Source organism: Plectropomus leopardus, chromosome 2 (genome assembly GCF_008729295.1).
Source record: "Plectropomus leopardus isolate mb chromosome 2, YSFRI_Pleo_2.0, whole genome shotgun sequence".
In the NCBI taxonomy this organism is placed as follows: domain Eukaryota; kingdom Metazoa; phylum Chordata; class Actinopteri; order Perciformes; family Serranidae; genus Plectropomus; species Plectropomus leopardus.
Window position 1 is genome coordinate 32,886,979 of NC_056464.1, and position 23,987 is coordinate 32,910,965.

Consider the following 23,987-nt stretch of genomic DNA (forward strand, 5'->3'; position numbering starts at 1 on the left):
TGTAGAATAGAATAGTGGGCTCCAGGGATGACAATTTCCTGTTAGCCGACGTTAAGTTAGCCAGTTCCCTCATCAAAAAGCCTATGGGATTTTTCCACTGGATTTTGGATCATTGCAGAAAATAAGTTCTGTGGTAAACAAATGTTTATGATGCTTACATGTGATGTTCAGCAAGAAAATCTTTACAGATGAACACAGTTTTAATGATTTTTGAAGCCTTCTGCAACTGTTGGAAGTGAAGCTTAGGCTATAAATAAACTACACTACTGTCACATAACTTCACCACCACAACGAGTCTGTGAAGCTGTCTTCGGTGTGATATCGTTCTGTAGTTTCATTTAGCCCCTTATTAGCAAGTGCCTTTTCTACGACAAATAAAAGCTTTAGAGTTCACAAGTGGGTTATTTACTTAGACAGTTTTTGTTGTAGAAAAAAGTGAATGTCTCCTCAGCTTGTCTTAACCACACATCTTTGGCATTTCAGCTCCTCTGGTTCCCTTGTCTTAAAGTCAATGGGTTTTTGGTTAGAAGCCTTAAATAAGGTCTGTCGTCAACACAAATCTAAGAGACCTTTAGGTTTTGTTCTATGACATAAAATACGTCAGTACATACCCCACGTGAACTTAAAAGCTTGTATTTGTCTTCAAAAAGACGGCCACTAACAAGTGACTAAATGAGACTACAAAATGCCATCATCCCGAACCGCTGAACACGGCTTTACAGCCTTTTTGTGGGTGTAGTGTTATTCATTTATAGCTTTAGCTTTTCACTTCTGGGCATTTAGGTTTTAGGTTTCAAAAATCCTGAATGTTGTGTTTATTTGTTAAGATTGTCATGCTGAGAAAAACAAATAAATATCATAAACATTTGTTTACCACAGAGCTCTTTTTCTGGAATAACTGAAAATCCAATGGAAGAATCCCATAGGCTTTTTCTCAGGGGAACCAGGGCGATGTTAACGTTAGATAAACTTTACAATACACAGAATGAGGACTATGAGTTTTGTTCCTCCGTTACTTTCATTAGAAGCATGTTAGGTATGAACAGGTGGATGATTACAGCATAAACAGTTTCAGCGTTCATGTAGGCACCTTAGTCTTGATATAATTCAGCGTTTAAAAAATGTGTGTATTCTTCAGTGGTACTTTATTCCCTTCACAGCGCTTTGCCCTCTGAGATCACCTGAGTCAGATTTAGTTTGTTGCTTTTATTTGCCAAACTGGGCTGAACACTGCGACGCTGGCCAAAGACCTCAAGGGACATTGAAGACCATAAATTGCAATAACAGAGGATATTAATTAAACACTTTATGCACATCAGGCTTTACTTGTCATCGGCAAATTCAGGTGAGCGTGATTTTCACCTAACCCTTTGAAACCTGGAACATCACTTTTCTTGTGCTGCTTTCAGACACTTTTCACAAGTATTTGAACCTTTGAACCTTGAGGAATTTGGTTTGATTTCTTGTGAAGATATTGGAGAAAAGGCAATGTGCAACTAATAAAAAATGTTCCAGGAAATACTAGAAAATAGTAGATTTAGAAGTGATTTCAAAAAAAAAAAGATAGGAAAAAAAAGAAAAATGCTATGGTAAAATAATATAATTATCATATTTAAAATTGTGTTGCAGACTTTCCATACATTTTTAATTGGGTTTTTTAATTTCTTTTTTTTATCTTTTCTGTGTTATCTAATTGTCAGCGAATGTTCTTGTATTTCTTGCTTTCATTGCTTATTACTGCCTTCCCATATTTTAAAAGAAATCAAGCCAAATTGCAATTTTTTTTATATTCTTAGGGGGGTGGGGGCTTGGGTAAAACGATATTTATAATTATGATTACATATTTAAAATGATGTTGCAGAATTTCTATAATTTTTTATGGGTTTTTTTACTTTCTTACTTTACTTTCTTTTTAACTCGGTGGATGTTTCTTGTCTGCAGTGCATAACAAATTTGATTCCCTTTCTGCTTTTCATATCACGTCGACTGCAGGCCTTGGTGTCATGGATCTGTGTGTCACCATCAAAGGGGTCTCCTTCCTCTTGCAGACAGGTATGGGCATCTTGGGGAACACTGTGGTGCTGCTGGCGTACGCCCACATCATTTTCACCGAGCCCAAGCTTCTTCCTGTGGACATGATCCTGTGCCACCTGGCCTTCGCCAACCTGCTGCTGCTCCTGACCCGCTGCGTCCCCCAGACCATGACTGTGTTTGGGTTGCGGGACCTGCTGAATGACCCCGGCTGTAAGGTTGTGATCTATGCCTACCGCATTGGCCGGGCTTTGTCCGTCTGCATCACCTGCATGCTCAGTGTGTTCCAGGCGGTGACCATCGCCCCCGCTGGACCCCGTGTTGCCACTTTAAAGCTTGCCCTCCCCTCCCTGGTGCTCCCCACCTTTGCAGGACTGTGGCTCCTCAACATGGCCGTATGCATCGCAGCCCCGTTCTTCTCCATGGCTCCACGAAACGGCACCATCCCTGCTTTTACCCTCAACCTTGGTTTCTGCCATGTGGACTTCAGAGACAGTCTGTCCTATGTGATTAATGGTGTGGCCGTCTCTGGGAGGGATTTTGCCTTTGTGGCCCTGATGTTGGGGTCAAGTGGCTACATCCTGCTGCTTCTCCACCGCCACAGCCGCCAGGTGAGAGGGATCCGTCGCTCTCAAGGTGGCGGGGCAGAGACCAGGGCGGCCAAAACAGTGGTGACCTTGGTGGTTCTGTACGTGGTCTTCTTTGGGATCGATAACGTGATCTGGATCTACATGCTGACGGTGGCAAAGGTGTCGCCGGTGGTGGCTGACATGAGGGTGTTCTTCTCCTCCTGCTACGCCTCTCTCAGCCCGTACTTCATCATCTCCTCCAACAAGAAGGTCAAGGCCAAGATCGTGTGTGCAGCCGAGCAAGACCAGCCGTCAGTGGACACTCAGGAGTCGGGTGACAAATGACGCTTTCTCTATCTTGACAGGCTGCTGACTAACAAGACAGCCGAGTTGTTCTTTTAGACCTGAACATTTTCGACACTGCTGCACACATCATTTAGTGAAACTATGGACCCTTTAGAAAGTAGTACGAGACGTGAATATGTCACACAATAGTGACATAAGGTTTTCTCTTGAGTGTGTATTTCCATCAAAATCATAAATGGGTGTCTGTGCCTGTCATGTGGTGTGTGGTCATATTGTTTGACAACAAAATAACCACATCATCCTCATTAGAGCTGAAACAATTTGTGAATTAGTCCAGTAAATTAATCTGCATCAATATTTAGAGCCGATTGCTCATTTATGTAATTTTCCGGCAATTATGCCAAACATCTCCTCGTTCCAGCATCTTAATTGTGATGATTTGTTGCTTTTCTTGGTCTTATCTGATCTAAAACTGATTATCTTTGGGTTTGGGATTGTACAAGCACAATCTAAGCAGTGCCTTAGCCAATATTTAGGATGTCAAGGTCATGTCAAATTTTTTTTAGAGGTTTCGTTTTGTACAGATTCACTTACGTGTGACATGGTTCATTTGCAAAGTCTGGTTAAGGTTTTTATTTTTTATTCAAAATCCTTAAATTGGACTGAATCAGAAAAACTTTATTGATCCTAAAGGGAGGTTGTGACACATTTCAGTCTCCCTGATGTATATAGCATAGAATTATACGACAGTAGAAATAAGAAATATGAAAATAAGGAGTATGTTAAAATATGTGCATTATGTTACAATGTTTAAACTAGTATGTGTAATATTTAAAAATTAACAAAATGTGTCGATTACTCGCCATATGTTAAGTAGGCCAAGTAAAAATATAGAATGTGTATATATTAAGGTCATAAACATCAATTAAAAAGTATGACATTTAGAATTTGTCCAGAAAAGTATATTTCTGGCAGTATGGCAATGGCTTTTAAATTGAAAATTTCTGCTTGAGGAGGTCATTTTTGTCTTTAGGAACAAATATAAGTCGAGGAGGTGAGAATATGCAATAACTAAAATATTTAAATGTAATTATTATTATTATTATTATTATTATTATTATTATTATTATTATTATTATTATTATTATTATTATTATTATTATTATTATTATTATCTATTTTCCAGCCTTGCTGCTCCCTTATTGGTTTAAAGGTTCGTAACAACTTTTGCACATGGGATTATTTTTCCCGTATAATGACTTCCTAGGCAGCACCTGTACTCGACTGGTTCGCGACAAGCATGATCAATCAAATGTTATGTTACACTAGAGAGCACAAAATGTTAATGTCACTTTCACTTTAAGTGTAGCGGTTTGTTATCTGTCAATCTTACAAGATTAATGGTGCAGTTTGAGTGAGCGCAAATTTCGCCTGTAAGACTCTGCGGAGGGAGAAAAACTTCCACAAAAGCACAACAAACCCCGGAAAAGGGAAGCGGAAGACTGAGCCAAATGCTAAACAAAAAGTGAAGTTAGTAAAGTGCAGCACACCTGAAATAAAGGTATCGGTAGACAGACGTACGTGTACGAAGACAGCAGTTTAGAAATGCAGCATTTACGGGTCATTTATCGCGTTGAAAAGTACCAGTTAAGGTAAAGCGCGTGGCTAGCAGTTAGCTCCGTTTGACAACAAGACGCCGCTGCGCTCCTGAAACTGATGACAACAAAGTATTTCACGACCAGTTTGTGATGATTATTAAAGCTTTCCTCCAGTTTGTGGCTCATAAACCCGTACTGTTTGATTTCAGGTAGGTTTCCCTAACGTCTTGCTAACGGGCAGCTATTGTTAGCCAACGTTTTCTTATTGACAACGATTTAGTTTACCGTAAACAAATGTCTGCTTCATAACAAAACCAACTATTACACCGTCAGAGTAACTCTGTTTACAGCTGAATTCATATTTAGTTTACTCTGTTAAATATCGTTGTTTTGTTGTGCTGATTTCATTCAGTGGTGGAATAAGTAGTCCGATATTTTACTTGGGTGAAATTAGCAATACTGCAGTGCAAAACAGGGGGCTGTTCATGATTTATCAGAGGAGACGGATGTGGTATGTGTTTGTTTTTTTACTCTCCCCGAAACTACAAATATTTTACTTTGAGCCTCCCTCCTTTGAGTGACTTGGGGGAAATGCATGACCCTGCCTTCACCATAAATTAGTTGTTAAAAAAACAAACAAACTAAAAAACTTCCTCTTTCATGTTTGATGTTTTTTTAAAAAAACATTTTACATACTCAGCATTTTATACATATATTTTTTGTTTTTGAAATATTCCCATACCATTGCTAGTTTTTTATTGCTGTATAATTATGTTATATTTTATATTTTTACATACTTTTGATGGTACTTAATTCTAGTTTCTATAATTCTCTATGCTGACATCTGAACGACTAACAAACCACAATTTACTTGTTTTATTTATTTATCTATATCTCTCTACATGTGTGTGTGTGTGTGTGTGTATGTAATATCACTACTGGATTATAATAAGTAATGTATTCTTGTCTAATCATGCAGTTGGTACAGATGAGGCGAATTTCAACAGCTTTATATACTGCAGAGTAGTTTACTCTATAATAATACATATTTAGCTGTTTATATTTTGTACTAATAATCTGAATCTGTAAAGTTACTAGTAACTAATGTTGTCAAATAAATATATTAAAGTGAAAAGTACAATATTTCTACATGTCTTAGAGTAAAAGCAAAAAATGGTATGTATGTAAAAATTGTAGTTTAGTACTTGTGTAAATGTACTCCGCTACATTCCAGCACTGCTTTCATGTCAGGTTCAATGTGTTTGTGTCCCTTTTTTGTGCAGTGAACAAATCTGGATTTGTGCCCAGTCCTCTGTGTTTCCTGCACTCTTTGTGAAATGACCTGACTGTGACTTCACTGGTTCCAGCATCAGATGACTATGGCCAGAATAGCCTGGTATCAAGAGAAGGTAAGACAGTGTTTTTTGTTTGTTTTTAAAGATCTGTTTTAAAAGTGCAAATTTTTTTAAGTCAGTTTTTTTTTTTTAATCTTGTTTATTTACAGAAACAACTCTACATTTGTGTTGTGTATATGTGTGTGAAATTTGGGGGGACATATGGATATGGATGAAATAATTTCCAAAATTCACAAGATGTCTTTATCTAACGAAAATTTCATTTTAACTCATATTTGTTGCAATTTCCCTTTTAAAAAAAAAAAAAAAAATCAGTGCAGTCTCTAAGCTTGTAGTGACAGATAATTGGCGCGGCCGATTATTGGGGCTGATATTCGGCATTTTGCGGATTATCTGTATAGGAGTTTTTTTTTAGTGATTGGATCGCTGAAAATCAATTAATAAAAAGTGCCAATATAAGAAAATGTCAGTATGGAAGGAAGTTTCACTTTGTAAAACCTCAGGGAACTATTTTAATTTATTCTTTTTTAATTTAAATTTTCACTTAACATTATAAAAAAAAAGTTGCTGGGAACTTGTATATGATGTTGAAAGTTTCAGTTTTGATTAAATATTTGCAAAAGGCATTTAACAAAGTTAATATATAATATATAAAATACTAAATACTGACAGAAAGATTTTCATTTTTATTGAAAATGCGTATCGCTTCTAAATATTGGTTATTGGTCTCATGCTAGTTGGTATAAATATCGGATGTGAAAAACCAATATCGGTCGACCCCTAGTCTGAGGAGAAATAATAAATTATATTAAAGTTTAATTTAATCTGCTGTGAACACTATTTTTTGGGATTTGGCTGTGTGTGCCAGCTTTAGGTTAAGGTGGTACAGGCACGTCGGGTTACACCGGGTTTACATATTTTCATTAAATAAGACACGATTTACATACAAGAAGGCTAATTTTCCAGTTGATTGATTCAACTACATATAGGCATTTTTTAAGCGGTAACACACCATTAGACCGAAACAAATGCACTAATAGCATGATGATGTCATAATTTTACCAGCGTTGAACCGAAGTTGACGCCACTGCACACATCTATTCCAAACATACACTCTTTAGAGGCAGAAAAAACACTGGAAACACACTCACACACGCAGACACAAACACTTCTACATATTTATTTTACTCATTTATCCACTCATCTTTAACCGTTTCCTTTTTTATATCTCTCTCTTTCTATCATACATCCTTTTGTTTGTTTTTGTGGTTATTGCAGCCTCAGATATCATTAATGACTCAGATACTTTTATGCCCAAAATAACTCCACGCAGCTGCGTCCCTGCAACAATCACAGCATCTTCTCCGTGCACATCTGCAGTCAGTCTCTATGTTTAAATATTCTTTATGTTGTTACTTGTTCCTCACCTTCCAATCTGTTTGTCATTCCTGCGTCTCTGTTGTATACAAAAGTATATAAATGTATGTATAAAAGATACTGACAGAGGGCATGTTTTTTTTAATCTTAAATGGCAATTTTTTGATCAATAAATGTAAATGATCTCAGAGAAAACCACCACACACCAGTTCAGTACTGGGATTTATTTATCTGACAGAGACACTGTCTCTAAATCCTGTTTTATTTCCTGGTTTTATATGACTGAACAATGTTTTTAAAAAAAAACAGGTGTGACTTCTTCAACAGGTTACCATATGCTGAAACATGTAAAAGCTGAGTTTGCCAAGTCTCAAAGCTGCCAGCGGCACAAAAGTGTGCATCCCTGTAATTTTTGAACTCATCTTATGAGCGCTGCTGATTTGCATAAAGTGTCAATAAGATCTGACGCCAGGCTTAAGGCGTGTGGTGACATGTTTAAAAGGCTGGAGCTCAGAAGAAAGAGAGTTTTCTGCTGATGAACTTGGATTAATATACAATAGAGTCCCGTCTTTTACCTTTTTTAGATTTTATTTACATGTTTTTTGTAGATCTATTTTGAAATGTTTGTGTCATATTCATTATTGTGATACTTATCAAGCTCTTTATTTGCTTTCTGTAATTGCCTGACAAAAAAAAAATCATACTGATTTTTAAATGCATTCATTTTATTTGCCTAAATTATTTGATGTAGTTTGTACAGCCATACACGTCAGTGTGTGTATGAAGACACTCAGATCAGCTCTGTTCTTGCCATCAGTGATGTCAACTGGGCAAAACCTTTGTACAGTAAATATATGTATGACAGGATTTGGCATGTAAATAACCCTTGTGGTTTTTAATTCAAGAAAATAATTATAAAAGTTCTGTTGTTGCTTCAGATCGGGGCCTACGATCAACAAGTCTGGGAGAAATCTCTGGAGCAGGCGGATCTAAATGTAAGCCTCCTTCAAATCTTTGTAAATAAATAAATATTTATTTATTCATCTTGTGCTTCTCAACCGAATCAAAAAAATACCACTTGCGATTCTTTTAGGGTTTGGACAGCAAACCGAGGAAGACGGGTCACATCAAACCGGACCTCATCGATGTGGACTTAGTAAGAGGTGAGGATCTTTGAAGAGAAGTTCTCCGTCTGTTAGTTAGTTTGATCACAGATACATTAACAACATCTGGATATAAACAGCTACTGTTCACACTAACAAATACATTTTTGCCCAATGATAGTCAAATAAAAAACAGCAACTAAACAAGATTTTTGGGATTGTCGAGAGATGAAGTCGTATTTTTAACTGTTTAAGCGACTTTCTCCTTCCTCCCCTCAGGATCAACATTCAGCAAAGCCAAACCAGAGAGTCCGTGGACCGCTCTGACTCGGAAAGGTCTGGTCAGAGTGCTGCTGTTCCCGTTCTTCTTCCAGTGGTGGATCCAGGTGACCTCCAAGTCCATCTCCTCATGTATCCTCGTGCTGTACTTCATGCAAGGTTAGCTCACTGTTTCAAATTTTAAAGGGGCAGCTCATCCAAAAATCAAAAATACTCATTTTCCTCTTACCTTTAATGCCATTGATCAGTTTAGATTGTTTTGTGTGAGTTGCAGAGTGTCGGAGATATCGGCTGTAGAGATATCTGCCTCCTCATCAATATTATGGAACTAAATGGCACTCGGCGTGCAGTGCTCGAAGCTCCAAAAAAATAAATTTGGAAAACTCAACAGCAATTTCTCTTTTCAGAAATCATGACCAGGCTGCTCACAACATCGTCTGTGGATTATCTTGATTTGCCAAGTTATGATTGCTGAAAAGAAACGTTGCTTTTTAGTTTTTCAAATGTTTTTTGTCTGTTTTGGTGAGCCGAGTGACATCTTGTTCTGTTATATTCAGGAGAAGGCCGACATCTCTACAGCCGATATCACTCTTGAACACTTGACACCTCACACCAAAACTATCTACTGATAATCAGCATTACGAGTAAGAGGAAAAATATGTGCTTTTGATTTTTAGATGAACTGTCCCTGTAATTTCAGTGCACCGTGTGGTTGTGAACTTGACAATTAATTCAAACATTTACATACTGACAAAAGCTAGGATTCAAGTAACAGTATACACACCATCATACTTTATCACTTTTTATGTTTACAAAAGATTTCAGTTCTGCTCATTCTTATCTTTTACTGAAGATATCACAGATATCACTTTAAGAGGTTTGAAGACAAATAGTAATGTCTTCACGAGCCTCCTCTATTAGAGAATATATAAAGCCAAACTAGAATTAATTTACAAACATGACACGTACACAGAGTAATGGTTTTAAAATGAACTTAAACTAAAGTGAAAAACACATGAATAACCATTTCTATGATCTGATTTCTGGAGTGTCTTGTTTATGTGTTTGAGAATGTAAACACCATTTTCTGCATCTGATCCTAACCGAGATAAACTCATGAAACAGTTTATTCATGTTCATTTAAACGCACTCACTGTGGCTCCCGCTTAAAAGACTTTTATTGCAACAGGGACGTTTTGAGTGTGTGTTGTTTTTCACTTTAAATGTGGCTGCAGTGAAAATACTTGAGGCTGCTGCTACATGTTTTTGGGATTTTGGTCTTTGCTAAGCCATGGAAACAAGCACTCAGTAATTAACCCTCTGACACCTGAGAAAACTGGCTTGATGAGCAGTTAGAGAAGAAATGACCCAAAACTAAGCGATGCATTAGTAAAAAGTACAAGAAAATTAGTTGGAATTTTGTTTTTAAAAAAGGGTAGCAAACAACAACAAAAACAAACAAATAAAAACAAAAAGAATAGTAAAAATGACGTTTAAAAAGTATTTAAAATGTATAATAAAATTATTATAGTTGCAAACATAGTTTTTCTCTACCTTCTTTTTACCTAGACATTTTCCCTCTTTTCAAAATTATTTTTTTTAAATCTACTAATTTCTTGGAATTTATGAAACATTTCTTACCAAGTTGTTCATTGCCCTTTTCCCCATATTTTTGAAAGAAATTTCAATTTCTTTAGGGTTCACAGATTTATATACAAGAAAAGTGGTGTCGCTCCAGGTTTGAAATAGTTACAGGAAATAAATACAGTGCCTGTTTTTTGATATGCACTCAATTAATTGTCTCCTTTTCCCACAGTTTGCATTCAGTTATGTGCAACAATAAACATGTTACCCCATCACACCTGAGCAGCACAGGAAGACCTCATTAGTAAGCATGAATTCAGTTATAATGGCTCCCCTAAGAGACCGTTTTGTTTGCTGTTGCCAAATGTTTTGCTCCCCTCAGTGGCAGCGGTGGTGCTGTACTTGGAGGTCCCCGGAGCGAGTGCCAGCGAGGTGTTTGGGCCCATGTGTCTGATGCTGCTGCTGGGTACCGTGCACTGCCAGATTGTGTCGACCGAGTCCAGCCGGTGGCCCTCGGGCAGTCCAGCTGCCAGCTGCACCACCAGCCCTGCTCGCAGACGGAGGTGGCTTTCTCATTGTTAGGCACTGCACGCTCATCTGCCTTTACAAACACACTCTCACCTCTTGGCACAAAAATAGACCATCAGACTTTTAATCAACCTGATGTTATTCTGTTCACTAAAGCCTCTCTGATGCTCCCAATAATTCTCCCACTCCTCTGTGGGTTGAGCTCATTTTTGTAATGCGTGCTGTATCTGCAATCTGTCGTCTTTTACTGTTATTGTTATTCTGTCTCCTTCAGGCCGAGGAAGGGCAGAGGCCTGAAAAAATCAGAAGAAAAGAATGACAGCGCAGACACGGAGCAGCAGGGGCCCTGGCAGTTTGAAGAAAGCCAGCGATTATACAGGAACGAAGAGAGGAGGGTACAGTCACTCATCTCGCTCTCAGCCGGTTATATGATGGGCCTAACTTGCAGTATGTCAGCAGTTAAAAGAAAAAAAAACAGTCAATAAATACAGGTGGGCTATATTGGAAAAGTAATTAAAAATTACCCCTTTGAAATCTAAGGAAAGGCTTGATTTCTTTGAAAAACATGGGAAGAAGAACTGAAATTCAGCAAAAAAGGACCAAAAAAAGGGGGGAAAAAATTAAAATATAGAGATAAAATTGTATATAATCTGTTTTCTGGACATTTTTTCTTTTCTTTTTCTTTAGAAAAATCTTATAATTTTCTTTCTTTCTCTTTTTAAAAAAAATCCTAATACAATTTACGGGACATCTCTTGTCAAGTTGCTCATTTTCTTTTTCGCCATGTTTTCAAAAGACGTCACACCAATTTGCTCAAGTTTCAAATGTTTAAATACATGTGAAAGCGCAAGAAAACTAATGTTGTTCCGGGTTTCAGAGGGTTAAACTCTTAGTCTAGCATTATTTGGCCTCTGGCTAAATAAAAGATGTTTAACTGATCTGCATGCTGTCTCAATTTACATAAAAATGCAGATTGATTCTAACCTGAATTACAAAAGATAAATATGAACACCCGTATCTTTGATGCGATCGATGACCCTGCTCGACTCTGAAAAGAGCTTATAATATATAACAGAACCTCCATTAATGTTTTATTTGCTCTCGGGCTATTGTATTGGCGTTCATTAGTATCAGATGGTGTTTTACTGTTAATTTCCTGTCAAACAGGATTGTGTTCAAAGCTGCTTTTGCCTGAAGGTTTTTAATTTCACTCCAAATTGTACATTCATTGGCTTTTTGATTTACCTGCACATACATTTAAGTGTAATTAAAGCCCTGTGCATGTGGGACTAGTATTACCAGGGGATACTGCGTAATTAGTAATAACTGAGGTCGTCTGTGATCTTAATCTGTGTGAATCTGCCGTATTCATAATTTGTCAAGTACAAAGTTCCACTGCAGATAACCAGCCATATTTTGTCAATCACAGAGGTCATGTAATAGTGGTTGTCCAATGCAAATGAGTATCTCTGTGATTTGAGATCTTTTTTTGTTTGTTTGTTTTCTCCGTGCCTCATTTCTGCCTCTTTCCTGGTCAGGAATTACCGAGGCTGTGTTGGCAATTATAAATGAAAGTTTTGACAGCCTGTTTGGTGCAGGAGGCTCATCTCACTACACAGCGTGGTGAACCAAATAGCTCAAATTAATCAGAAGAGCGAAAACTCAAAATATGGTGAGATGGATGATGTGATGCTGTGTGGCAGAACCAGTGCTGTTTGTTCACCCAAATAAAAAGGAGGGGAAAAAAAGGTCGCTGTGAAGAGTTTCTGCATTGTGTAGAGTGCAGTAACAATTGACTGTGCGCATCATATCGGGAGGGAATAATGTCAGTAAATCTGAGTAAAATGGGCAAGGCAGCTTTATTTGAAAAGCACATTTCATACAACACAATAATTCAGATTGCTTTACAGAGCATTAAAATGTTAAAACATAAAGGATACAGATCTACAATAAAAGAGTAAAGAGATAAAATATAAAGATTAAAATTAATTACTAAATGATTTAATGTTTAAATAATAATAATTAAAAATAGCATGTGCAGACAAGAGATGAAGAGATCATTTAAATGATTTAAAATCAAGTTTAAAATATGTACAGACTTTACTTATCTTCTGCAAATGTGCCAGACGAAGCACAGACGTGTGAGGGGTAATTTCACATGAGGTCCCGAGCTAATACTTGTGAATAGCCTATAAGTCCAGCTTTACTGTCTTAAGTCTTATTCACGAGGGGCTAGTATTACCAGGAGACCTAATGTGATTCAGAAATTACCCTCCACATGTCTGTGTTTAATGAACGACATTTGAACATGACGAACGAGGTCTTTATTCACATTTACAGTCAATTTTAACGTTACTCTACACAACACAGAAAAACTACACTGCGCCGCGACTGGTGATGTATACTGTTAACATCCTATTTTCTTAATTTTTTTAACTGTGGGCCCAACAAACAGCCATCTCTGCCACATGCCGTCACACGTCATCAGCTAGCTCTTTTTGGGAATGGATCTTCAGGCTTTGTAGTTAGGTGTTTTTTTCTGCACTCAAAACACAGTTAAAACTTTCATTTATAATTAACAGCACAACCTCCATAATTCTCATGCCGGAGAGACGCAGAAAAGAGGCGCAGAGAAAACTAAAAACCTCAATATGACCACAAATCACAGGGATGCCCATTTGCGATAGACTTACATTATCACATGACTTCTGTGTTTGGCAAAAGTTATTTGGGGTGAAATTTTTACCTCACAAATTACAGACTAGCAGATTCACAAGGGACAAAGATAACAGCTGTCCTCCACAATTACAAATAACTTTGACGTCCCCTGGTAAAACTAGTCCTGTTTGAATAGACCTTTAGTGAGTAATGTGTATTTATTTTAATTTTTTTTCATCACATGAAAATTTAAAATGTTTTTCATCTTTTGAGAAAATACATTTTAAGTAATAATATCTAACTTATTGCTTTAATTTAAGAATTATTTGTGTTTTTTAATTCGTCAAACATGAGTAGGCTTAAAAAACAAATGTCATTTAAAAAGGCTGCTTTATATTACACCATGATAGTATAATCTTAAGTTTTAAATACATTTTTAAGATGAATGTGTGTCTGGATATTCTCTCACAGACCAAAAGAAAGTCAGGTTTTGGGGCATCTGATGAGCTCTCCAGTGAGGAAGAGGAGGGCGTACAACCAGTGGAAGTAACCCTTCCAACACCTCATCAAGAGAGACACCCTGCTCCAACATGGACGACATCTGCACCAGGGTCTTCTGTTAGGAAGAGAAGCCTAAAGTCTAACCCCAAACCAACATTAAGACCTCAGGTAAACCTCACTGTTAATCTGCGTGTTATGAAACTGGAGTTGGACGTGTATTTTGTGTAAGTTGTGTGTTCCTGATGTACCTGATGTAGCACACATGTTAAAGTTTGAGCACAATTCAACATGATTTGATTTATATTCTAAAAAAACAGGAAGGGAGCGCCGCTTCCATCAAGGCGAAGCCTCGAGAGGTGGAGCGCCTCAGGCCAAGTGTGGGCTCTCGTCCCGCCTCTGACACTGATGATACGCTGTGGGAGGAGCTTCTCCAGGGGCCTGACTCCGCCTCCACGGGGAGCAGCGACAGTGAGGCGAACGGGAGGTACAACACTGGCATGACGCTCCCACAAACCACCACTCTGAGCAGTGATGATGAGAGCCTGCAGCAGGGAATCACCGGAGTAAGAATACAGTCCTAAACGCTCTTCTTTGACTGGTTTGGCTTAAAACATTTCCTGAGTCAACATTATTTTGGTTGTTTTAATATATTTGTTTTTTTTATTATGCTAATGCTTTTATACTGTAGCATTTTGAGATTTGTTTCAAATGTGAAGTGCATTACAAATAAAATCTATAATAGTATTAACAATAACAATAATAATTGTTATTATTATAAGTTAAAGGAAAACTTAATTAATTTTCATCCTTGACCCTGTTTTGATATTTTTTTTTTGTCTAAGTGACTAATGAGAAGAACCGTTCTTGAAAGAGAGCGCTGCAGACGGCAGCAGCGAAACAGGCTGCAATGTAATCTCTTAGGGCATTGTAATTTGTTACTTTACATCCAGTGAAACTGCTTGTTTTTACCACTGACAGTCTCAGCTTGTTGTGTCCGACAACATTAAAGAAATTAACCCTACAGAGATAGACCTTTTCGTTAAAGCGTAAGACCCTTTTTTATTTAACCAGAAGCAGCCCAGAATTTGCTATTGCCAAACCCACCAGACTTCATTTAATTAACAGTAATTTTATCATCTAAAAACACACCTCATTCAAAGTAAAGAGAAACAAATTAAAACTCACAAACCTTGTGTTGGTTCATCTTTCCACTGTTCCAACAATTACCACGTCTAGTTTGATTAAAAGAAAACCTCAGTTCACCCAGTTAGATGTGAAAATATGCTCGCTCTATATACACTTAAATTACTGTTTTTTTAAATGGAGCCTGGTTGGTTTGATGATTGTAATTTCGAGGCTGTTTCTGGTTAAACAAAAATGATTTCTCTGTAGGTGTCCTTTCTGTTATATTCTCAGACACATATACCACCATCTGAGCCTCTCAGTCGCAAAAACAAACACTTTTAGGTTTATGTAGCCTTTAGTGACGGTGCATAAATACCAGGAATGGTTACGCTGCGGTCCGTTTCGGTGCTGCTGGCTGCAGGGCTGTTACTCATTGCTGGAAAATGGGTCGATGATAAAAAAAAAAAAAAACAAAAGTTACTTTTTTAAATTAGGGGTCAACCAATATTGTTTTTTTAGGGCTGATACCGATATCGATTATTAGTAGTTAATGAGACCAATAACCGATTTTTGGAATGGATATGCATTTACAATAAAGATGAAAATCTTACTGTTAATAGTTAGAATTTGGAATTTAACAAACTCCAACAAGAAACTGTTTAAATGCCTTTAACAAATGTTTAATCAAAACTGAAACTTCATATACAGCAAGTTCCCAGCAACATATTTTTTATAAAGTCAAATGAAAATTTAAATAAAAAAATGAATTAATACAAAAAGCTCACTGAAGTTTTACAAAGTAAAAGTTCCTCCCATTCTTAAACTTTTTTTGCACTTAATTATTACTTAATTAATTAATTTTATCGGTGATCTTTAAATGTTAAATACAAAATTATTTGCTGCTCTACTTAGTCTCAATGCTGTGCTGGACTTTATGTAGACTGTGATGTTCCCATAATCCTCTCCTGCTTTCTCAGTTTAGCCCGTTGTAAAACTCCACACTGAAAACAACCAGCTAAACTGGATGTTATTTGTTGTGTTTGATTTCAGAACCAGCTGTCGTGGCTGCAGGCGTGTCACCCATCCAAGGACCGTGTCAGTGCCATAATATGGGAGCAGGGCGAGTGTAAGAAAGCAGACATGTCTGTACTGGAGATCAGCGGGATCATCCTCACACGGGTACGCATTATCCTCTTTATGTTGTTTTAATTCTGTGGGTAGAGATTACTTGGAATTAAAGACAGTAAAACAACTTGTGCAGCATAATACAAGAGTTTAAAGTCAAACAACTGGACTGTGTGCCTTAAATTAAAGTCCAGTGTGTTCACATACCATCACTGGATCCGAAATCACTAACTGTGCAGTGTACATACCCAATATGTGTATTATCAGTATACTTTTTTGACTTCACTGTGGATAAATAGTAAACTTCTTTTCAGACGCACAAGGCTGTAATTACTGCGTCACTTCCTGAGAGCTTCCAGGTTTAAGATTCCTGCAGATCCTTAAAAAGTCTTAAAAGGCATTGAATTCATTTATCTAAAAATAAGGCCTTAATTGGTATTAAAATGTCTTAAATCAGTCTTTCAAAAGTCTTAAAAATGCAAAGACATTGGTAGTAGGGTGTTACAAATTGCTTTTTTTTCTTACGTTACATTGTTAAATCACCAAATAATTGGTAACTTTTTTTTTTTTACTGAATTTGACTGAATATTTACTGAATTCCTCTTCATAGACTCTTCATGATGGAAATTAAAGCAGTGGAATAATCCCACATACAGAGTGAGACACACAACATCAGTTCTGAAAATCTCTTATGAATTTAAGGTATTTCCTAATTCTAACCAGATCTGACTTTTTCACTGGACCAAAAGTGTAATATTTTATGTTGCAATAAATGTTTGGGCAATTTTTTTTCCAATTGAGGTTATTTTTAAATTGGTCTTAAATTTAATCTTGAGTGGCATTAAAAAAAGTCTTAAAAAGTATTAAATTGAATTTTCCTTATACTGTAGGAATCCTGTACCAGTAAATGAAAATAATTTAAAAAGCGTATTAGAAATGTGCTCAATAAAAATTTGAATTAACATTTTGCATAATTATTGAGACACCAAAATGTGATATTCTTACTCTGTTAAACAGTAAGCTGTTAGACAACCATAATCACCTGTAGACATTAGAAAAATAAACACAGGCTGCAATCATTTCACACAGTCATGATGTCTGAATTACTGTTAACTTTTATGTTTTCATAATTCTCTTTGTTATTGGTTTATGTGAATGTACAAAAACAAAATACGCAACCAAACAAACACGAAGACTTTTCAATCATGTAAAAAGAGAAAATAAATAAATAAATAAATACATAATTAAACAAAGAAATGAGTTTAAAAGATAAATATATGTATAAAATACAATAAAATGAACAAATAAATAGGTGTGGGGAAAGGAAAAAAGGGGGGGGGGGGTATCTAAAAAAAAAAACCCAAAAGAAAAATGGTGGACAAGGGTATTGGATCAAAACACACACGTACGATTTCTTACAGGCTACGAATAATATTCTTTCACCGGTATTTATCCTTTTATCAGCATAAAAATGTAACAACATCAAAAGATGTCCCGTCTTCTTCTCCGGTGTGTCGTGCTCGCAGGTGAAGTTGGTGGAGCAGGGGATGGGTTACCTTGTGCTTGGCGGGCTGATGACCGCCACCCTGGCGCTGCTTCCCTTTGCCTTCCGCTTGGCTCAGCATCTGGACCGGTCGAGCCTCGGCTCTCTGTCCCCGGCAGAGCTGGTAGAAATGGCGATGGGTCAGCGTGATGCCCAGGCCTACGCCTTTTTCTTCATCACAACGGTTCAAAGAGTCTGCCTCACTGGACTGTTCTTCTTCATGATGTGTGTGGCGGAGAGAACGTACAAACAGGTGAGCGCTGACTCTGTATTGTTTGAAGCTTTCTCTTGCTCTTTATTTCCAGTTATCTCTTTGCACCATGCTTCCAGCAGCTGGCACCTTGCCTGGTAGCTTCTGCCACCAGTTTATGAACGTGTGTGTAAGTGGGTGAATGCTGGCTTTGAGTACTACATAAATGCAGACCCTCTACCATGTGTAGTAAAGTAAATGTATAACGCTTTTTTAGTCTTCCAACCACTCAAAGCGCTTTTTTACTACATGTCACATTCACCCATTCACACTCACATTCACTCACTGGTGACCAAGGCAATGGTACACGGTGCCACCTGCTGTCAGTAACCGTTCACACGCACCAACATGCCGATGACACAGCATTGGGAACAATTTTTTCAGAGGACGACCCGCTCGACCTCTGAGCCACAGCCGTCCCCCAAGTAGCAGCAACAGTAAACGATGAGTTTTTGCTCTCCCATCGTGATACTGCTGTACGTTTACAGCACTAAAATTTTAACCCATTGAACCTTTGCATCAAAAATCGCATCCGTCATGTCAGAGTCATAACTTGGTTAAATCTGAATTCACAGACATAATATATGATTTACACCGTTTCAGGTTTTCAATATTTTATGTAAACTTCATGAATCTTCTTGGAAATTGTAGAAAAAAAATGCACCCCTTATAACTTCAGCTCTTATTTAAAATGTTTTTATTTTAATTTAACCTTTATTTAACCAGAAAAACCTCTTGATATTAAGTGTCCTGGCCAAGACAGGCAGCATCAAAAGTTACAGACAGACAACATGGAACAGAAATACAAAATCAAAATATACAACTCCAAGAAAAACCACACAGAAAAAACACAAAATGAAGTTGCCACAAGGAAGGACTAAAATATAGTAATAAATGCTAAAAGTAAACCATAAAAACAAGGCCATTAAAAGACCATGTTGATATGTAGAAGATGACATACAAACGACGCTTTAAAGTGGAAGGAACCAGCGAGTGCAGCTTTACGTCCTTCTGCAGAAGATTTCACATATATGGAGCTAAACTCCATAAAAACCCTATGTGTAGACACTTACAGCCCCATAATCACCGCATTTGTATGTTTTCTTCAGTATCAGAAGTAATTGTCTGATAGTTGTCTGTGCCATTATTACAGTAAACAGAGTGAGTAAAAACGGAGTATTATTACAGCTGACATTAGGTTGGGTTTATTTTAGATGCATTGTGCTAAAATTCATCTGTATAGTACTTAGCTCATCCACACTCATCAGTACATTTATTCATTTATGTTAGCTGGTCTTCCCTCTTGTGGCAGTTTGGAAGCATTAAAACAGAGTCACTCACCTGACACCTGAACTCGAGGGAGACGTTTCTTTAGTCGTTCATCATGCCCTCTTTGACTTGCCCTCTGCGTTTGCAGCTTTAAGTGTTGTTTCATTTGTCTGAATAGCGGAAAAAAAATGCATTTGATCAAGAAAATACATCCATGGTTGGGTGCCAGTAATGTCATTAAAGTAATGTAAAGTAATATAGGTTCACTCATCTACTATGAGATAGTTTCTTAAGAAAATTTTATTGACAACTTTATATTTTAATGAAGAATTATATATAATTGTAGGTAATATTTAGTCAGATTGTTGTACTGTTCAGCCTATGTGATTTCTCTATTGCCAACATTGTAAATTCATGGAAAAAAATGCTGTTTTGCAAGATATCATTAAATAATAGTTGTTGAGTTTCTGTCGGGTTTCAGCCTCATTGGCTGCCTGAACTTGACCCGGCGAAGATAACCACAGAGGACGCAGGAAGACTCCGCTCATTTCAGCTCTATTTCATGAAATGACGAAGTACGAGTGTTAGGTTGAAAACCTCAGAGAAAAAGAAAAACAAATCATGTTAGTTAATCGGCCAACAAATTCTTGAATAACATAAATCATGTCAGCAAATTAATACCTTAAATAAAATCATTTAATTTAAACCTCGATATAATTTCTGCAATAAAGCCTGCAGTCTGCAAATAAACAAAATCATACAAATAAACAACTGCTTGATTTTCTCCACTTACCAGCCAAAAAACAGTGGTATTTTATTGAATGGCTGGTAGATCTTTGAAAGCCATGGTGGCAGGTTGACAAAAAAAAGTTAATTTCCAGCTTTGGTTCCATTTAAATCCCCCGCTCCTCCTCCTGAGCCCACTGTCCCTCTGCTCTTCAAGAGTCCAACATGCGACGTACTGCGTTTTTTGCATCTCTGATGGTGAACGTCTATATTTCCCCAACAGAGACTCTTATTTGCCAAGTACTTCAGCCACCTCACTTCAGCTCGCAAGGCCAAGAAATCAGAGATCCCTCATTTCAGGCTGAAGAAAGTCCAGAACATAAAGATGTGGCTCTCACTACGCTCTTTTCTCAGGGTTTGTATCCTCCAGCTTTATCTCTGTTCTTTTATTACTCTACATTGTTTAACCACAGACAGTTGCCATGGACTTGTCTTTGTTTGTAACATTGTGCCACTGGTTTGCTCCTTCGTTGCAGAGACGAGGGCCGCAGCGCTCCGTTGACGTCATCGTCTCCACTATCTTCCTGTTGGCGCTTTCCATTTCATTCATCATCTGTGCCCAGGTCAGTCACATCTCCGCCCGACCAAATTTAATAACGTAGTTCAAATAGTGGGAGTCCTGCATAGAGATGAAATAACAGGAAGGCGAAACATGCAACCATCTAATCATATTACCTGAGTGAAGATTAAGCTTTATAAGATGTGCTTGATACAGAGAAATCCTCTGGGTTTTTTTTTACAACAAAGTGCAGAGTGCTGCGGGCATAAACACTGTTGTTTTTGTTTCTCAGCTTCTGCACAGCCACCAGACATTCCTGGAGTCTCTGACAAACTGGGAGCTGATGGTGTGGGCCTCCTCCCTCGTCCTCTTTCTGTTACGGCTCGCCACGCTGGGCTCAGAGACCAACTGCAAATACAGCAACTCCTCAGTGCTGCTCACTGAACAGGTAAACCATGTCTGCAAAACACACACAGAGCTGCAGGTTATTTTTCAGTAGCTTCAGCGCTTTGGGCAACACCATCAGCTGATTGAGTGTTGGTAACATATAATGCAGGCTTGAATAAATTACTTTATTGTGTAATTAGCTGAATGTTAATCTGTTCTTTGTTGCAGATCAATTTGTATCTCAAGATGGAGAAAAAGCCCAACAAAAAAGAAGAACTCAATATAGTGAACAACGTTTTGAAACTAGCTACAAAACTGATGAAGGTACATGAACATTAGCTTCTTTGTTTTTTCAGTAATAACTTGTCTCATTTACTATAGTGAGTGGCTCTATCTGAATTATTTTTCTTTGGAATATACAGTACTCTACCAGCATGGTCAAATATTGTAAATACATGCATTTTAATCATGTCCAATTGTGATAAAGGCAGTATTTTACAATCATGTATTCACCAGATCCTTAACTAAGTTTTAAATTAATAGAATACTGTGTTTTAAAACCACACTTTATACTTGACTGGGTATTATAAATGCACACAGCATTTAATGAGCACATTTAAAGGGACTTTTTACCCCGAAATAAAATCTTGTGGTGCTCAAGAAAAAGATTTGAAAAACTCAACAGCAATGTCTCTTTCCAGCAAACATGACCCAGTTACTCAAGAGCAGTTTGTTTCATTTAGGAATTAGTTTCTTTCTTCCGGACGACACCCATTAACCGAATCACCACGCAGAAAGAAGTGTGCATTTGCTCATGAACGAGAGGCTCATGCTCGTGAAAGCACAAGATGTGAACATTAATCCTCCTCAGCTGAGCTGCATGTTTGCTAGCTCAGTGATGCTCGCTTCTTTCTGCGCATTGATTTGATTAGCAGGTGTAGTTTGGTAGAGAGAAAATTGTTCCTACATGAAACTGCTCGCAACAAGGTCTGTGAATTTTCTTGAGTAACCAGGTCATGATTTCTGGAAAGAGATAATGCTGTTGAGTTATTAAATGTATGTTTTTGGCGCTTTGAACACCATAAGCCGAGTGTGATCTAGTTCTATTGTATTGGTAAGAAGGCAGACATCTCTACAGCTCGGGAACTCGCACCAAAACAATCTAGACTGATAAATAGCTCTACAGGTAAGAGGAAAAATATATGTCTGCAGGCACTATCCAAAAGTTGACAAATATATCACCCTCTGTATGTCGCTGAGGATTGCCTCAAGATGTCCCAAATAACGTCCCAAATAAATTCTGGCTTTTAATCATGTTGTCAAGTCTGAAATGACACTGTGTTTCCTCTCTTCTCCTCCAGGAGCTGGATACTCCGTTCAGGCTGCTGGGTCTGACAGTGAACCCTCTGATCTACAACATCACCAGAGTGGTCATCCTGTCCGCTGTGTCTGCTGTGGTCAGCGACCTGCTGGGCTTCAACATCAGAGTGAGAGTATTTCTTTCTTCTTTTGTTTTTTTGCAGTGTTTTGTTTTTTATTAATTATAGTGCAATTACAAAGTTAAAAAATAATAGCAGATTTCCATTTGTGCATTTGAAAATAATGCACCAATGGAAATTAATATTTTAAAAAGAAAAAATACAAACACAAAGATATATATCAAAAACGAAAAAAGGTAAAAACAAAACAAACAAAAAAGAGCACTTTTTTAAGGGACATGTGGAGGCACTAACGTATGTGTATAAACTCACAAATGGATGAGTAATGATCAGAGCTGAGAAAGAAAAACAAGAAAATGTACAACGAGCGAGAGTCTTTTTCCCAAATGTTAAAAGAGACGGAGCTAAATAGACAGAAGGGCAACTTAACTCAGTGAAGTTCAGTTTACTCATCACATAAAACAGTATTCAGCCTGTGAAAACAGGTTGTGTAATGTCTTCTTTGGCTTCAGAGGGAGCTTTCTCAAATTTGAGTTTGACTTGGAGACCACAAAGATTTTACCCATCACTTGCATCATGGGAAATGTAGGATCCAGTGTTTTTTTTGTACACAGGGACTATCTGAAAAAAATGTTTTAATAAAATTTTAATCTGATATATTTGCAAAATGCCTGGCAAGTGAGACGAGTTAAAAAAAAAAGGTTACACTAGGTCCTTGAAAAGTGATGCAAAAGTTTTGAAAAGTTTTGTCCCTAAAAATGCATTGGAACCCTGAAGGAGAGAAGCTTCACTGTGGGTGACGCTGCACTCTGACCTGTCATAATGAGTCTGTGTTTTTCTCTAATGACAGTTCCATCTCTTCTGCTTCATTTCCAGCTGTGGAAAATCAAGCCTTAATGTGAAAACAGCAAACCACTAACGGTCAGACACTGGAGACCAGAAACTCCTCCTGTCTGCTGCACACAACAGCGTCTCATCACAAGAAAAAGTGCAAACCTACTGACTGTATAATCATATTGTCTGTGCCTTCCAGCTGAAACCTCTGTCTTTAAAGAGTTTCATCAGGCGCTCACAAGCCTGAGATGCTCTGACAATCGCTCACACACCATTACAGCTGGTGTCCATGCACCATGTCACTAACCCAGTGCCTAACCTTTGACCCTTGAATGTCCCTCAGTGTGGTTAAATATAGCGGTGAGTTTGAGGTCTATGATCATTTCAGGCTTCTGTGGCATCCAGATTTCCGAATGTGCAGGTGTGTGGAGACAATGTGAAGTGTACATGCGGACGATAATGTAGATAGTTTAAGCCTTACTCTATATTAGCACAACTAACTGTAAAACAAGCTCTGCGCTATCTGAGGCCGGTAAATCAAAAATGGGCTGCCAGCTTAATTAAATTTTCATAGAAGTGAACTTCGACCTTTTGTACTATTTAAAGAGGAAACAACATGATTGTACGTGGGCTTTATTTATTTGGGGATCTGTTTTAGCACAAACTTGTAATGGTACCTGTAAAGTCATGACCAGTATCTCTTGTGTCGAGGACCATCGTTGAATGAAATAACTATGCAACGTTTGTATAGTTCAAGGAGTATGTTTGATAGAGGTGAATAAATGTGTTTCATCCACAGATTTGCAATGCCTCTCCTGCACATAATCCTCTGCACTGTGTG

General features: G+C 37.6%; 2 protein-coding genes across 3 annotated transcripts; both read left to right on the forward strand.

Moving 5' to 3' along the window:
- Positions 1–1,994: 1,994 nt before the first annotated feature.
- On the forward strand, positions 1,995–2,945 carry LOC121959710 (olfactory receptor class A-like protein 1). Its single transcript, XM_042509176.1, has one exon. It carries the CDS (start codon positions 2,004–2,006, stop codon positions 2,943–2,945), a length of 942 nt encoding a protein of 313 aa, XP_042365110.1. The 5' UTR covers positions 1,995–2,003.
- A 1,440-nt stretch (positions 2,946–4,385) lies between these two features.
- phtf1 (putative homeodomain transcription factor 1) lies at positions 4,386–23,944 on the forward strand. 2 transcript variants are annotated; one of them, XM_042509156.1, is made up of 17 exons: positions 4,386–4,713; positions 5,788–5,913; positions 8,175–8,231; positions 8,330–8,399; positions 8,619–8,777; positions 10,585–10,765; positions 11,005–11,125; positions 13,860–14,057; positions 14,204–14,452; positions 16,065–16,193; positions 17,666–17,935; positions 20,211–20,342; positions 20,464–20,550; positions 20,779–20,934; positions 21,102–21,197; positions 22,235–22,360; positions 23,189–23,944. In XM_042509156.1, exons 2-17 carry the CDS (start codon positions 5,878–5,880, stop codon positions 23,207–23,209), a joined length of 2,088 nt encoding a protein of 695 aa, XP_042365090.1. In that variant the 5' UTR covers positions 4,386–4,713; positions 5,788–5,877; the 3' UTR covers positions 23,210–23,944. The 2 variants fall into 2 exon arrangements, with proteins under 2 accessions (XP_042365090.1, XP_042365098.1); XM_042509164.1 differs by having other exon boundaries at positions 14,207–14,452.
- Positions 23,945–23,987: the final 43 nt, after the last annotated feature.